Source organism: Oncorhynchus mykiss, chromosome 14 (assembly GCF_013265735.2).
Source record: "Oncorhynchus mykiss isolate Arlee chromosome 14, USDA_OmykA_1.1, whole genome shotgun sequence".
Classification (NCBI taxonomy): Eukaryota; Metazoa; Chordata; class Actinopteri; order Salmoniformes; family Salmonidae; genus Oncorhynchus; species Oncorhynchus mykiss.
The window spans coordinates 32,722,788-32,740,915 of NC_048578.1; the positions used below are offsets into that span (position 1 = coordinate 32,722,788).

An 18,128-nucleotide genomic window follows, 5' to 3' on the forward strand; every position below is an offset into this window, starting at 1 on the left:
ATCTCATCTCGGTACCTAATGGCAGTCAGGTTACCTCTGGCGAGCACATGGAGTGCTGTGCGACCCCCCAAAGAAATGCCACCCCACACCATGACTGACCCACCGCCAAACCGGTCATGCTGGAGGATGTTGCAGGCAGCAGAACGTTCTCCACGGCGTCTCCAGACTCTGTCACGTGCTCAGTGTGAACCTGCTTTCATCTGTGAAGAGCACAGGGCGCCAGTGGCGAATTTGCCAATCTTTGTGTTCTCTGGCAAATGCCAAACATCCTGCACGGTGTTGGGCTGTAAGCACAACCCCCACCTGTGGACGTCGGGCCCTCATGGAGTCGGTTTCTGACCATTTGAGCAGACACATGCACATTTGTGGCCTGCTGGAGGTCATTTTGCAGGGCTCTGGCAGTGCTCCTCCTGCTCCTCCTTACACAAAGGCGGAGGTAGCGGTCCTGCTGCTGGGTTGTTGCCCTCCTACGGCCTCCTCCACGTCTCCTGATGTACTGGCTTGTCTCCTGGTATGCTCTGGACACTACGCTGACAGACACAGCAAACCTTCTTGCCACAGCTCGTAGCTCGTGGCTCAGGTAGCTGCACTACCTGAGCCACTTGTGTGGGTTGTAGACTCCGTCTCATGCTACCACTAGAGTGAAAGCACCACCAGCATTCAAAAGTGACCAAAACATCAGCCAGGAAGCATAGGAACTGAGAAGTGGTCTGTGGTCCCCACCTGCAGAACCACTCCTTTATTGGGGGTGTCTTGCTAATTGCCTATAATTTCCACCTGTTGTCTATTCCATTTGCACAACAGCATGTGAAATGTATTGTCAATCAGTGTTGCTTCCTAAGTGGACAGTTTGATTTCACAGAAGTGTGACCGACTAGTTACATTGTGTTGTTTAAGTGTTCCGTTTATTTTTTTTGAGCAGTGTATATTCTGGTAATCCGAACAATTGAACATATGCAGTGGTACTTAATGAATATGATGTCAGTTCGGTTGTCATCGGAGACATTCTCATCAATGATAAGATGACAAACGCTACAGTGGAAAGTCTACACAGAGTTATCGGATTCACATGTTAGAATATGAAAGGATTTGTGATGGGAAGAAATGTGATTTTAGCTTCTAAAATGTGACATTTGTGTTTTCATAAGATAGGGCTGCTCAATCAGTGGCCCTCCCCTGTGAAGGGACAAGGGCTATACATTTTTTTATATATTTTTTAACCCTCCTCTCCCTTCCTATATAAAGCCTTGACGACAATATAACTTATATAACTTCTTAATTATAGGCAATTAGCAAGACACCCCCCAGCAAGCTGTTCCGAGGATAAGGAGGGTGTGTCAGTGTGTCATCCTATGTCAGAATGGTTCAGTTAATAACTACAGAACGAAGCCAACATCAGCGTGAGCTTTGGTTGCAAATGGTATGAACTTTGAACTCTTATTCACTACAGAAGTGATATCACCTAGCCGTTGAGTTAGCAACCGCAGCTGCAAACGTAGGTTAGGAAGGAACAGGCAGAGTATCCCATCTACCACACAACGATGTTACTTACGCCTTAATGTTAGCTAGCTAACATCAAACCTATTTTGTTAACTTTAGCTAGCTATGACAACCGGTTTGTATTGCTAGTGCTCTATGGATTGGGATTATGGTTCATTGTTTAGCTAGCTAGCTACATAGCTAAACAAGACTCCACTTCGCCAGATGATTACATGACCCATCAAGTTAGCCAGGCTGTGTCTGATGGTGATTACGGCTATCTGGAATTTGTCTTTCAGCATCAGTAGAACAACAGACTCTCCTCCACCAGTCATACAAGGAGAATTTGATGGGAGGCATCAGACCAAAGAGAGCTGGCCCAAGCAAGCACAGGTTACACCTGAAGCATGAGGACTTGCAGTGAGTTTTAAACTTCAACAACAACTACGCAGAGGATAATGCAATAGTATTACCAGGACACAAACACTTTGGTGGAAACTGCTGCCATCACGTGACAACAGCAGCGGTGTGGCGTCTCTACAAGGAATCGATGACAACACTTACGTGAAGCATAATAACATTTTGATGTGCTGTCATCGATTCCACCAAGCTGAGGAAGCAAGAGCAGCATCACCTGCTTGTTCAGAGTGAGCGGTCTATCTACCAGGAGATGGTTGCTGACTGCAAGACCACCTGTCAAGACCTGTAGTTGTTTTTCCTTGCTGGTTCAGTAGGGCCTCCAGAGACATCAGGATACATTACAGCTTTGACTTCGCTCAACAAGTCAGCAACATGCCATCCTTTATACTGATTAAGGACATAGATGGGATATATACAAACTACATATGGGAAGAAATGGGATTTTTCCAGAACATGTGTGCTCATTTCTGCGGGTCTGCATCACTGCCTGGTATGGCAATTGCTCGGCCTGCGACCGCAAGGCACTTCAGATGGTAGTGCGTACGGCCCAGTACATCACTGGGGCAAAGCTGCCTGTCATCCAGGACCACTACACCAGGCGGTGTCAGAGGAAGGCACTGAAAATTGTCAAAGACCCCAGCCATAAACTGTTCTCTCTACTACCGCATGGCAAGCGGTACCGGAGTGCCAAGTCTTGGACAAAAAGGCTTCTCAACAGTTTTTACCCCCGAGCCATAAGACTCCTGAACAGGTAATCAAATGGTTACTCTTTTACACTGCTGCTACTCTGTTTATCTTATATGCATAGTCACTTTAACTATACATTAATGTACATACTACCTCAATAAGCCTTACTGTATATAGCCTTGCTACTCTTTTTTTCAAATGTCTTTTTACTGTTGTTTTATTTCTTTACTTACCTACACACGCCTTTTATTTGATTTTTTCCGCACCATTGGTTAGAGCCTGTAGGTAAGCATTTCACTGTAATGTGTTGTATTCGGCGCACGTGACAAATAAACTTTGATTTGATTAGACACCATTAGATGTGCGCCTGTCTGGGGAGTGGACATGACTGTTTATTTGTTAACCATTACTATGGCTCTTAAGTTTCCATGCCCTAATGTGAAACCAAACTCTGATTAGTCCAAGGCAAAAAGACAACGGTGGCTAAATGCCAGAGGAGATTAGTCATTAAGAGGAGTTACTGTGTGTGACTTAAGGATGTAACCTGTATAACGAGTGTGTGGCAAGGCTGGAAAGTTAGTTGTTTTCATGAACCAGCTCAGCTTTTATTATATTGCAATAAAAGTATATTTGAACTCACAGCCTCCGTTATTTGAGAAATATTATTGACTGAATATTTTCATGACAGACACAGGCAAATGCCTTTCACTGAGCTGTGTAAAGACAGACTGACAGAGGTGAGACAATTCATTTGAATTTCTTAATGTTAGTCGTTTGCAGGTGCACTATCCTTCTGACCCTATGCAGCCAGGTCCCATCTACTTTTTAACTCAAAAGTGTGGCTTGTTTGATGTCTGCTGTGAAGGAACACAAGTCAACTACTTGATTAATGAAGGCAAGTCATCCAGCGAAGGCAGCAGCTCAGTCATCAACTACATGCACCATTTCTTCACCAACTACAGAGATGGGGAAACACGTGGGGACCTGAAGTGTGATAACTGCAGTGGCCAAAACAAGAACAAGTTTGTGCTCTGGTATTGTGCCTGGTGGACCCGGCACAAGCGCCACCACAGTCTGGACCTTCACTTCCTGATCAAAGGCCACACCAAGTTTTTGTTATAAATAGTTGTCTATTTTTGATATTGCTACTATGCGAGTAACCATTTTGCTGTAGCGTTTGCACCTTCGGTAGAGACCCATACACTTGGTAAGATGTGGCTGGTGATTACAGCATTGCTTTCACATGACCCATCAATTTAGACAAGTGTGTCTGGGTAAGGTGTCACCTAATATTTATAAAATATATATATATTTTTTATATGGGCTCTTTGTTTACCTGTAATTTTTCCTTATTGTAGGCTTCTACTTTTAATCTTTAGTACATGACCTCATGTGAATTCTTAAAGAGATGGGTGGCTTTTACACGGAACCCAAACCTGCTGTGCGCGTGCGCCATCGTGCATTAATTTATTTTGTCCCCACGCACCAAACGTGATCACGACACGCAGGTTAAAATATCAAAACAAATTCTGAACCAATTATATTAATTTCTGTACAGGTCTAAAAGCATTAAACATTTATGGCAATTTAGCTAGCTAGCTTGTCCTGGGATATAATTAATCCACACATAAAACAGTCAACTGAATCGTTTCTAGTAATCTCTCTTCCAGGCTTTTTCTTCTCTTGAATTTATATTGTGATTGTCAACTTTCATAAAATTAGGTGCATTACTGCCATTACCACTGACCTTGTTCGTCTTTCAGTCACCCACGTGGGTATAACCAATTTTTTATTTTTATTTATTTTATTTTTTTTTCACCTTTATTTAACCAGGTAGGCAAGTTGAGAACAAGTTCTCATTTACAATTGCGACCTGGCCAAGATAAAGCAAAGCAGTTCGACACATACAACGACACAGAGTTACACATGGAGTAAAACAAACATACAGTCAATAATACAGTATAAACAAGTCTAAATACGATGTGAGCAAATGAGCTGAGATAAGGGAGGTAAAGGCAAGAAAAGGCCATGGTGGCAAAGTAAATACAATATAGCAAGTAAAACACTGGAATGGTAGATTTGCAATGGAAGAATGTGCAAAGTGCAAACTATAAATAAAAATAATGGGGTGCAAAGGAGCAAAATAAATGAATACAGTAGGGAAAGAGGTAGTTGTTTGGGCTAAATTATAGGTGGGCTATGTACAGGTGCAGTAATCTGTGAGCTGCTCTGACAGTTGGTGCTTAAAGCTAGTGAGGGAGATAAGTGTTTCCAGTTTCAGAGATTTTTGTAGTTCATTTCAGTCTCTCGATGTGCAAAACTGATAGAGACATACCCCAAGCGACTTACAGCTGTAATCGCAGCAAAAGGTGGCGCTACAAAGTATTAACTTAAGGGGGCTGAATAATTTTGCACGCCCAATTTTTCAGTTTTTGATTTGTTAAAAAAGTTTGAAATATCCAATAAATGTCACTTCATGATTGTGTCCCACTTGTTGTTGATTCTTCACAAAAAAAATACAGTTTTATATCTTTATGTTTGAAGCCTGAAATGTGGCAAAAGGTCGCAAAGTTCAAGGGGGCCGAATACTTTCGCAAGGCACTGTACCTTGGCAAATAGAGGCGCAGTTCAGGTATGAATGTCTGGGATTATTTGTCAGTCTTATCCAATACCAGGAGTATCAAATTCCAGTCTTTGAATGATGCTGTGTCTACATGTATGTATTACAATTATACACTTCAACAGTGTTTACCACTCTTGGTCCTGGGACATCAATGGTTACACATTGTAACTATGCATTAGATAAGAAACATTACTTTACTAGTTAAAGGCTGATTTGTAATTAATATATGCAGAAATATAATTTGAAAACAGCACACTACACTTCCTATGCATCATGTAAATACTCTAAAACAGGTTCATCTCAATATCTAATTTCCTTTAGCTGCATTGATCTGATCAACACGGGATAGGTGCAGTATTTCACCAAATGAGAGACTTAATTTCAACCAGTAGATAATGTGAAACACTTTATTGAAAGAAGTTCATTATCCAAGTGTTATAAATACATAATACATGCATTAGAAATATTATAATTGTAATACTGTAAATACCAGTTCAATCTGTACTTCACCGCACATCCGTTGTGAATGATAAAAACAGAGACATGGCGAGAGGTGTAAAAGACAGAAAGAGAAAGAGGTAAGAACAGAGAAGCAGGGAAGACAGCCTATGATTAATGAATCGCAGTGCTACCCTAATATTCTCTTTAGTTCTGATGGATTCTGGGTACTAACACCAAAAGTTGGGACAGGGTTAATTATCAGGTCTCCTATTGGAATATTGAGTGCTTTGGTTTAGAGGGTCTACACCAGAAGTTAATGGTTATCTGTAGGAAGAAGGTATGTAGTGTGGTGAATTAAGCTTGGAATGTGCTGAGTGCAGGGAAAGCGATCACACGTGGCAGGCATTGCAGTAAAGATGCAATGTTTGTTCAGATGTGTAGAAGGAGACTCAGCCTAGGAGAAAGGGTTAAATATCAGTGCTTGTGTGAACAATGTCTTTGTCTAATGCAGCTGTATTGATCTCTCTGGGAAGAATAAACTCGGTTTAAGCTTTCATAGTGTCTGAGTTTTTACTCTGAGAATTAGAACCTAACAGTTCATCACAATTACATAAGTGTCTCTAGTGGTGTCTCCTAACCAGCCTTGGGCTCCCAGTCAGCCCAAAGGTTATCTTAAGAAGGGAAAGGTGGTCAGTTGTACAACTGAATGCATTTAACTGAAATGTGTCTTCCGCATTTAACCCAACCCCTCTAAGTCAGAGAGGTGCCGGGGGCCTGCCTTAATCGACATCCAAGTCTTCGGTGCCCAGGGAACAGTGGGTTAACTGCTTTGCTCGGGCAGAACGACAGATTTTTACCTTGTCATCTCGGGGATTCGATCCAGCAACCTTTCTGTTACTGGCCCAACACTCTAACCACTAGAGCGGGTGAGGTGGCGATGATGGGACTGGGGGTTGGCATCCTCTCTCACATCAAAACATACCTGCAGACAGATGGAGAAAGAGAGAGCATGTTTAAGCCTTGTGTTTTGTCTTTATTCTAACACTGTCAGGCATCATAATCATCAGGAGGTGAAATGCAAAACTGACCTTGGATCATTAACTCTGGGACGACTGCATCTCTATCTATATTTCAATGTAAAGCGTCTCTTTAATAATACTTCCTGTTGACCCGACCAAGTGACCTCTCACCTCTGATCATGCTGTGCCCTCTATGTAGCCAGTTCAGAAGAGAGAGGGGTTCACCAACACAGCTGATATAACCCTAGAGGATTTAGGGAGAAGAGGGGAGAGGGATGAAGTGAAGGAGAGAGACTGTTATTGAGAAAATAAGGTAGTTAAAGAGACAGTGTTCAACAGGAATATGTGTGTGTGGCCTCACCTGGTGTCCACACTAAGTGGCTGCAGAGTACTTTATACTGAAAAACATGCACAGACACACGAGGACAAACAATATAGCGTAGTTATATAAATAATGAAGTGTCTTACTGTTCTCCATAGTTGGTCCTCTTGCCTATTCTTTGAAGGTGGAAGGAACCACAGTTATACACTTGAGCCTGCTTACTGCACAACACAATCCATCAATCAGATTGATACATGAGTGTGTGGGTTATAGGGTGTCTAATTGTTTTACTTTTTTTCAACATGGGTGATTTAAAATAGCCTGTTTTGGTTTTGTACAGACATCACACCCTTACCTAAACAGCATCCTCACCTGAGAAGTAGAAATCAAAGGGAGAGAAACTGGGAATTGAATAACTGTAGTTGACAATAGCGTAAATGGAAGAATACTCTTATTGCAATGTGGATGTCTCTTAAAATAGCCTTTGGTTGTGCATAGTGTAGTCTATGGTGTTGCCAGGGAACAGCACCCTCTTCGAAGAAGTAGGAGGTGAAGAGCTCCCGTTCTGCGTTGTTGGTCCCCATGCTTGAAACATCCTGCAGAGCAGCAGACTTCTCCTCTGGCACACGGCTGCGAGCTGCAGATCCCCTCCTGGTCCTCATGTCCATCCTCATGAAGTTATGCATGACACAGGTAGCCTTCACACACCTGAATTCCTCCAGGAGGCAGTCCCAGATGGCCCTGGTCACCCAACTGTGCAGTGCCCTACATGGTAACTGTAGGACATCGTTTTGAAGGAATCTTCAGTTACAAGGTATCTGTAGGAATTTGGAAGATAATGTCATTATTATACTTTCACATCACCAGGTCATTGTGGATTACAAAAGTATAATATCTCATATCAAATCATGATAACATTGGATAGATAGATGCATGTGCACACACATGTTCATGTGTAGCATGTGACAACAGCAGGATCATAACAAGGATAGCATCACAAATGAATACATAAATACCACTTGAAGATTGATGAGGAGTTGATCATTTGAATCAGCTGTGCAGTGCTGAGGCAAAAATCTAAATGTGCCCCTCTGAGTCCCCAGGACTGAGAACCACTGCTCCTCATTGGGACCTCTTCATTTGCAGACAGGCTTTCACAGCTCTCTGTATCTGAGGACAGAAAACCTCACAAGAAACACTCTCACTAAAGCAGCAGTCCACTGGCACTCTGATAATAACACTTAACAAATGCAGCTCTGGTCGGTTAGCTCACAGTGGTAAGGTGCCAAGTTCCTGACGTCTCTTGCGGTCTAAGTTTAAATCACCCATTACCTTGAAAATTAAGATTAGAGTGGCCTTTACTGTCCATAGCACAAGTTGCACCTGTGTAATGATCATGCTGTTTAATCAGCTTCTTGATATGCCACACCTGTCAGGTGGATGGATTATCTTGGCAAAGGAGAAATGTTCACTAACAGGGATCTTAACAAATTGGTGCACAACATTTGAGAGGTATAAGCTTTTTGTGCTTCTGGAACATTCCTGGGATATTTTATTTCAGCTCATGAAGCAGGGAACCAACACTTTGCATGTTGCATTCATATTTTTGTTCAGTATATACCTTCGCTTAGGCGGTGTCAGAGGAAAGCCCATAAATTGTCATAGACTCCAGTCATCCAAGCTATAGACTGTTTTCTCTGCTACCGCACGGCAAGCGGTACCGGATCGCCAAGTCTAGGACCAAAAGGCTCCTCATCAGCTTCTACCCCCAAGCCATAAGACTGCTGAACAATTCAATCGCTACCGGACAATTTACATTTACCCCCCCCCCCCTCTTTTGTACATTGCTGCTACTCTCTGTTTATTATCTTTGCTTAGTCACTTCACCCCCACCTACATGTACAAATTACCTCAACTAACCTGTACCCCCGCACACTGACTTGGTACCGGTGTCCCCTGTATATATCCTCCACACTGACTCGGTACCGGTGCACCCTGTATATATCCTCCACACTGACTCGGTACCGGTGTCCCCTGTATATATCCTCCACACTGACTCGGTACCGGTGCCCCCTGTATATATCCTCCACACTGACTCGGTACCGGTGCACCCTGTATATATCCTCCACACTGACTTGGTACCGGTGCCCCCTGTATATATCCTCCACACTGACTCGGTACCGGTGCCCCCTGTATATATCCTCCACACTGACTCGGTACCAGTACCCCTGTATATATCCTCCACACTGACTTGGTACCGGTGCCCCCTGTATATATCCTCCACACTGACTCGGTACCGGTGCCCCCTGTATATATCCTCCACACTGACTCGGTACCAGTACCCCTGTATATATCCTCCACACTGACTCGGTACCGGTGCACCCTGTATATATCCTCCACACTGACTCGGTACCAGTGTCCCCTGTATATATCCTCCACACTGACTCGGTACCGGTGCCCCCTGTATATATCCTCCACACTGACTCGGTACCAGTGTCCCCTGTATATATCCTCCACACTGACTCGGTACCGGTGCACCCTGTATATATCCTCCACACTGACTTGGTACCGGTGCCCCCTGTATATATCCTGCACTCTGACTCGGTACCAGTGCCCCCTGTATATATCCTCCACACTGACTCGGTACCAGTGTCCCCTGTATAGAGCCTCGTTATTGTTATTCTTATTGTGTTACTTTTTATTATTACATTTTACTTTCGCCTACTTGGTAAATATGTTCATAACTATTATTGAACTGCACTGTTGGTTAAGGGCTTGTAAATAAGAATTTCACAGTAAAGTCTACACTGTTGGTTAAGGGCTTGTAAATAAGAATTTCACAGTAAAGTCTACACTTGTTGTATTCGGTGCATGTGACAAAAAGTTTGATTTGATTTTCCACATTGTTGACACCTAAATGATTTCTCCCTTGTATGAGTTCTCATATGATATTTAACCCTTAGATACCCAGACCCAGTTGTCCTTGCATGAACATGAAGCTGTGATTAGGAGACCCAAATAACATATTACATATACTGTAACATATGTCTCTTTTAAATACAAAACACAGAAACCACTCAGTTTATCAACTCTTACAGCTCTATTTCAATGTGAACCAAGTATAACCCTGAGTTAAGTCCTGAATTGCAAAAGAAATGGCAAAATCTTCATAAATACACAAAATCTCAATAATAATTCATAACATATTCAACTCTGATAAAGACAGGAGAGAGAGTGTGTGTGTATCAATGTGTAACATTGCGTTTAAATACAACAATAGCAATACAATGGCATAAAACCATCGAAATATAAACGTTCATCATGAAGCCTGACTCATCACTTCTGAAATCCACGTTCCAAAAGAAGCATCATATATATTGAACAAGTTGTTCATCGTGTCAGTGTGTAATTATTTCTGCATCGTAAACATCTTGCACTAAGGCATGTGGTACAACTTGTAGCAATTCCTCTCAAAAGTGAAACACAGTCTTACGTCACATTTCTGACAGAGGGTATTCGTTACATTTTTCTGGCAGACTTTGCAGCGACCCCGGGTCTCACACTTCACTGGCCAGTGTTCAATTTGATCCGTGCGGACATCATCAGTAACTCCAGTACGGACCACTTTGGGTGGCTTTGGAGGGTGTACGGCGTCAGCAGCTGGACGTCCTCTTGTATTAGCTTGGTTCAGGCCTGTGGCAACCTAACCAAATAATCATACAATATCATCATTATTATCACTATCGTAATGAGTTACTATTATTATTAGCCGTTAATCACTGTCGTCATAGTGATGAATGCAAAAGCATCTTAAACAGTTGAACGTTTCTTGGGTGGGATGCTGAAAAAAAGATGAACACGTATGAAATACAGACAGCCAGAGTGCACACGCACACGCACGCGCACGCACACGCACACACACACACACACAGACACACACACACACACACACACACACACACACACACACACACACACACAGACACACAGACACACAGACACACAGACACACACACAGACACACACACACACACACACACACACAGACACACACACACACACACACACACACACACACACAGACACACACACACACACACACACACACACACAGACACACACACACACACACACACACACTACTTTTGCGATGGTTATTGTTCAACCAGTCTGAGAATGCATTGCGAGACAAATTATTGGGATTTATCAAACTGTTGCATGCAACATATACGCATGTTGTCATTGATAAATCAGAGCCAAACTAATTTGCTGTATGATATAGAGATGTTGGAACTGGGCCATGACAATTTCTAATAGAAAGCACAAATGGCAAATTTGATCACATTTCTGTAGGGTTTTTTTCATCTAAAAAATGCATGCTGCCTATAGCCGTAGTCAATCACTGGCCGCGCATTCTGCAAGATTAATTGTCTATTCGAACAATTTAAAAATAAATGCTACAGCCCACACTTTTATGAAAAAGACAAATTGTTGTTCAATATTTAACTTATCAATACATGATTGTGTTTCTATCTCTTGCCTTGGTATAGGCTCTGAGATGAAAGGCTATGATGTCACGTTCCTATCGCACAACAATGCTGTAGCATATCCATATTGTCAAATATTTTAAATAGGCTACGGGTCTATTTACTTTCGAGCATTGTTGGCTATTAAATGACCCACTTCAATTTGCATACCGCCCCAACAGATCCACAGATGACACAGTCTCTACTGCACTTTACACTGCCCTCCTCCACCTGGATATGATTGGACAGGGTAGGCAACAACACCTCTGCCACGCTGACACTCAACATAGGGGCCCCTCAAGAGTGTGTGCTTAGTCCCCTCCTCTACTCCCTGTTCACTCACGACTGTGTGGTCACGTACAACTCCAACACCATCATTAAGTTTGCTGAAAACATGAAGGTGGTCGGCCTGGTCATGGACGAGGCAGCCGACAGGGAGCAGGTCAGAGACTTGGCAGTGTGGTGCCAGGATAACAACCTCTCCTTCAACGTCAGTAAGACCAAGGAGCTGATCGTGGGCTATAGGAGAAAGAGGGGAGAGCACGCCCCCATCCACATCGACGGGGCTGTAGTGGGGCGGTGTCCACATCACTAAGGACTTAACATGGTCCACACCAGAGGATGGAAGTGGAGCTGGAGTGGAGCGTAATTTGGCTGGAGCGTGGAGTGGATAAAAAAATTAATTAACGCCTGCCCATTTCAATTTTGCTCCGGTACCAATCAGCCACGAGCTCTGGGCATTTTTCATTTCTTTTATCACTGTTCTGTTGTAGTTATTTAGCCAACCCCACCACTAATGCACAGAGATGTTGATATGAGTCGACCAAGAAATAGGTCACAGCCTGTGTAATATATGTAGCCAGACAACCAATAAGCCCATCAGCAGCAGCACTGGAGACATTTGATTCCTTTAAAGGCTCTTGTTAAAAAAGAGAAGTCTACGTTTGTAACAGTGAAACAGTTGTCCATCAACTGTAAAATGTGAGCGCAACAGAGCCACTTACAACTGAAGTATCTGATCATGTCCTGTAATGTGATTACAGTTTAGTCCTATATGATAATAGACATGTCCTGTAATGTGATTATGATTTAGTCCTATATGATAATAGACATGTCCTGTAATGTGATTATGATTTAGTCCTATATAATAACAGACATGTCCTGTAATATGATTATGATTTAGTCCTATATAATAACAGACATGTCCTGTAATATGATTATGATTTAGTCCTATATAATAACAGACATGTCCTGTAATATGATTATGATTTAGTCCTATATAATAATAGACATGTCCTGTAATATGATTACGATTTAGTCCTATATAATAATAGACATGTCCTGTAATGTGATTATGATTTAGTCCTATATAATAATAGACATGTCCTGTAATGTGATTATGATTTAGTCCTATATAATAATAGACATGTCCTGTAATGTGATCATGATTTAGTCCTATATAATAATAGACATGTCCTGTAATATGATTATGATTTAGTCCTATATAATAATAGACATGTCCTGTAATATGATTACGATTTAGTCCTATATAATAATAGACATGTCCTGTAATATGATTATGATTTAGTCCTATATAATAATAGACATGTCCTGTAATGTGATTACGATTTAGTCCTATATAATAATAGACATGTCCTGTAATGTGATTATGATTTAGTCCTATATAATAATAGACATGTCCTGTAATGTGATTATGATTTAGTCCTATATAATAATAGACATGTCCTGTAATGTGATTATGATTTAGTCCTATATAATAATAGACATGTCCTGTAATATGATTATGATTTAGTCCTATATAATAATAGACATGTCCTGTAATGTGATTATGATTTAGTCCTATATAATAATAGACATGTCCTGTAATATGATTATGATTTAGTCCTATATAATAATAGACATGTCCTGTAATATGATTATGATTTAGGACTTTAAATAGTAAAAGTAAAATGAATATACGTATGACATACCAACGGCAAATGCATCAGTTTTATCATTAGGATTACATTGTCTTTATATTAGCCATTATTATAATTTCCATCAAACCAATTCCACCAAAATGACATTTGCTTGCAATACAGTTGATCAACCACTAGGAGTTGTGTATATGAATGGGCGGAGATACGCACACTTTCCTATCAGGTTCAAAACTGATGAATGCCAATCTTTGCGGGAAAACGTGCGCATGCTAGGTTTAGAGAATGTTTTGTGCGTACACACTGATAAATGAGGCCCCAGGTGTTTAAAGACAACGTGACATGCTAGGTTTAGAGACTGTTTTGTGCGTACACACTGATAAATGAGGCCCCAGGTGTTTAAAGACAACGTGACATGCTAGGTTTAGAGAATGTTTTGTGCGTACACACTGATAAATGAGGCCCCAGGTGTTTAAAGACAAAGTGACATGTCACACCAGGCGTTAACAGGTTAAGATGTACGTTCTGTGTGTAGTATGTCTATTACATTGATTGCACCCATATGGTTTGTCTCCTGTGTGACTCCTATGTATTGTGTGATCCCTATTCTTTAGAGAAACATTTGCCACAATCATGACAAGAAATGTTTTCTTCAGTATGAGTTTGTAGGAGACCTGTCATACTTTCTGTAGAATATATAGGTTTTTTTCCACACAGACCACACTGGCATTCTTTATGCTCTGTGTGTGTTTTTTGCAAATTAAAGAAATATTTCACACACCTTACAACAATAAGGAGCAGAATACGTTTGACTAGATGTCAAACGGGGCAACATAGTGGCCGTCCTGCCTCCAGCACTGGTATGAGAGCTTTCTCCATTCTCAATCTGTTTTCTCTTTGATTGGAGTGTCTTAGACCCTGATTGTTGTCCTCCACTCTCCACCTCATCCTCACTTTCCATGTTTTCACTCTGAGCTGCTGAACAGTCTGGAGTTACTGCAGAGAGGGGCTGAGAGTCACTGGCTGGTTCTGATACTCTGTAGTCCTCTACATCAGGTTCTAGTTTGATCTCTATAGATGTGTTGTTGAGTAGAGGGTCCCTCTCTCTGTCCTCAACAGTTTGGGTTTGGTGAAGATGTGAGGGCTGAGATGGGTTCTCCTGATCACAGTCACTTTCCACACAGGGAGAAGTGAATATGGAGTCTTTGGTATCAAAGAGCCCTTGAAGCTGATCTTCCTCTTGACTGGTCTGTTGTTCCTCCTGTTCTTCTTTAATCTGTGTGGGCACTGGGTCCTCCTGAATCAGACTGGGGCTCCACTCCTGCTCACAGTGCTGCTGTTCAGGGAGAACCTCCTCTTCAGATATGGGGAGAGTGAGCTGCTGGGCATCTGATGGAGAAGTATAAAGCTACTTAGAATTCAATGTTAAAAATGCTACTGAGCTATTTGATCACTTCCATGTTATTGATTAAAACATTTTTATAGAGTCAATATTACAATTGAAGCTCAATTCTTGTATTAACTTGATATCAGTTTGATTCATGTAAGTTGAGCTAATACAGAGGTAGCCTGAATAGGTTCCTACACGTGCTATACAGCTGCACTGGGGTCTGATCAGCTTCCTGAGGGACAAGAGAGAGAAAACACATTTTGATCAGTCATGGAAATAATTGTGCTGAAAACGAATTGGCTCCCCTTTTAAAAAGAAAATGGAGAAAAGGATATGGAGTTTTGGTGAATGAGCAAAACATATGCTATATTTTCAAAACGATGGGATATATAATCTAAAAAATATCCTTATATGTAACTAACTATCTCCTTTTTCCCCCATGACTAACGAATGTCCAAGTAAGTTGAATCCTTCATTCGAAACATATGCTTATAACCCCGATCTGCAATAAATAATCTTTCAAATAAATAATTATACACTTACTGCACAGTGCTGTGTGTGCCCCCAGTTGTCGAACTACACTTCCTCCCCAGTTATGGATACACACTAGAGGTAGACCTCTAATACACACAGGTGTTCGGCCCACGCTAGATAGCTAATTGGCACAGGTGACCGAGAATGTCTTCCATTTGTCTTCTGTAAAGATACCATTTTAAAAAGAGCTGTAAACATGGAGATATGGCCGTGGGAACACTAACCCCAATCCTACTGTGTACAGTCATTTTGGAAATAGTCTATTGTTGATATGAAGAATACGTTCCTTATGTTTCCAAAACCTTACCCCAAGCGATGCGTTTTAATGAAAGAACGAGAGTAGGGGCTCGTATTATTAACAGAAGTCCCCTGACCAGAAGATACTATCATCAATTGGGCTGCAGCAGCAGTTAGCATCTATGACTATGAATGGGGTCCGACCCCAATGCAGCTGTAAACGAAGTGTAGGGTCGATGGTCGGAATCTATTCTGGCAAATACAGTAGCTAGTCAATACAAACCTGCTTTGTGTAACTTTATCTCCGGGTTGAAAACCAAATCCAACAGCCTCCGCAGACGGTTATTCTCCTCCTTAGAACGGGAGATTTCTTCATACAACTCTACTACTGTTCTGTCGACCGCCACGGATATCTCTGCAACAGCCGCTGTTAGTCGTTCAGTAACATACACGTTCAGCAACTGTAGTTTAGACATTTTGACCGGAATGAAAGTCGACAAGTTGGTATTATTCTGTTCCGCCTATAACGTTACATTTCACGTAGTCAAAATGTAGCAAGTGAGCTTCTTATTCTATGGTATAATGGTTATGTACCAGTAATAGATATAGAGATACATATTATATCAAAGACAGTACAGTATGAAGACTTGTAGGCGACGTTGGATAGCTATGCTCATGCGCAGAAACACATAATTGTGTCAATCGAACCCAAGATAGACCACAACCTGTCGTTTCCAATGGGAACTAAATGAAACCGCGTCAGTTTGTCACTTTCACGAGTTTGGAGTAATAACATGTTCAACTACTTGGCTCGAATATAGGTCATGCCTTTGGATTTCGAGAAAATTAACTACTAAGGAATAACTTTTTACTTCTCAAACCACGGTCTTGTCTGCTTGCGATGTTGCGAGTCTGGGTTTAGAAGCTCTTTGATTATATCCTACAAAACACGTAAAAAAAAAAACTATTATCCGGAAGAGAGATCAAATCTCTCACGTTTCCTTTTTGCAAATGACAACTTCCGCCTCACCGAATGGCTTTGGCCGTGGGCGCCATCGTGTGGCTTACACAAAAATAGTCTCTCTATTGTAAAAGTCTCAACAACAAAAAATGATGACGTATCTAATGCTAAATACGTTGTATCCAACATTTCATGTTTTTGAAAAGGTAATAAGCAATGTAGCCTAACCAACATCTTCCCAAGATGAAACAAGTGTAAGCAGAACTTGGTTGAGACTGTTAAGTTACTGAAATGTAATTTGCGTCAATCTGTAATACATATGATTTTATTTTAACTTTATTTAACTGGGCATGTCAGTTAAGAACAAATTCTTATTTACAACGAAGGCCTACCAAAAGGCAAAAGGCCTCCTGCGGAGATGGGAGCTGGGATTAAAAATAAAATATAAATATAGAACAAAACACACTTCACGACAAGAGAGACACTACACAGAGACCTAAGACAACAACATAGCAGGCAGCAACACATGACAACACAGCATGGTAGCAACATAACATGATAGCAGCACAAAACATGGTACAAACATCTTTGGGCACAGACAACAGCACAAAGGGCAAGAATGTAGAGACAACAATACATCACGCAAAGCAGCCACAACTGCCAGTAAGAGTCCATGATTGAGTCTTTGAATGAAAAGATTGAGATTAAACTGTCCAGTTTGAGTGTTTGTTGCAGCTCGTTCCAGTCCCTAGTTGCAGCGAACTGAAAAGAGGAGCGACCCAGGTATGTGTGTGCTTTGGGGACCTTTAACAGAATGTGACTGGCAGAACGGGTGTTGTATGTGGAGGATGAGTGCTGCAGTAGATTTCTCAGATAGGAGGGAGTGAACGGGTGTTGTATGTGGAGGATGAGTGCTGCAGTAGATTTCTCAGATAGGAGGGAGTGAGGCCTAAGAGGGTTTTATAAATAAATACCAACCAGTGGGTCTTGAAACAGATATACAGAGATGTATTATATGGTATGTATGTATATAATTTTGACATTTTCACTTAGGGGTGTACTCACTTTTGTTGCCAGCGGTTTAGACATTAATGGCTGTGTGTTGAGTTATTTTGACACTGTTATACAAGCTGCACACTCACTACTTTACATTGTAGCAAAGTGTCATTTCTTCAGTGTTGTCACATGAAAAGATATACTCAAATATTCACTTTTGTGATATACTGTAAATGGATGAGAGCTTCCTACTGCCTGAGCTATGTTGGTGATGTAAGAAGAGTGTGGGGCCTAGGATCGAGCCTGGGGGTACTCCCTTGGTGACAGGCACTGGTTGAGACAGCAAATGTTCTGACTTTATACACTACACTCTTTGAGAGAGGTAGTTAGCAAACCAGGCCAAAGACCCATCAGAGACACCAATACTCCTTGGCCGGCCCACAAGAATGGAATGGTCTACCGTATCAAAAGCTTTGGCCAAGTCAATAAAAATAGCACCACGACATTGCTTAGAATCAAGGGCAATGGTGACATCATTGAGGCCCTTTAAGGTTGC

General features: G+C 41.6%; 1 protein-coding gene across 1 annotated transcript; it reads right to left on the reverse strand.

Annotated features, from left to right (window-relative positions):
- Positions 1 to 9,834: 9,834 nt before the first annotated feature.
- On the reverse strand, positions 9,835 to 16,576 carry LOC110489153. Its single transcript, XM_021561760.2, has 3 exons — positions 15,899 to 16,576; positions 14,236 to 14,843; positions 9,835 to 10,694 (listed from the first exon to the last, which is right to left on the reverse strand). Exons 1-3 carry the CDS (start codon positions 16,089 to 16,091, stop codon positions 10,428 to 10,430), a joined length of 1,068 nt encoding a protein of 355 aa, XP_021417435.2. The 5' UTR covers positions 16,092 to 16,576; the 3' UTR covers positions 9,835 to 10,427.
- Between the last annotated feature and the right edge of the window lie 1,552 nt (positions 16,577 to 18,128).

Excerpts from the sequence above, each read along its gene's own strand:
- LOC110489153 (XM_021561760.2), bottom strand. The coding sequence starts at position 16,091 with ATGTCTAAACTACAGTTGCTGAACGTGTATGTTACTGAACGACTAACA. Across the intron at positions 14,844-15,898 it reads GATAAAGTTACACAAAGCAG|ATGCCCAGCAGCTCACTCTC; the intron begins GTTTGTATTGAC and ends CTTCTCCATCAG. Across the intron at positions 10,695-14,235 it reads CTGCTCCTTATTGTTGTAAG|GTTGCCACAGGCCTGAACCA; the intron begins GTGTGTGAAATA and ends TTATTTGGTTAG.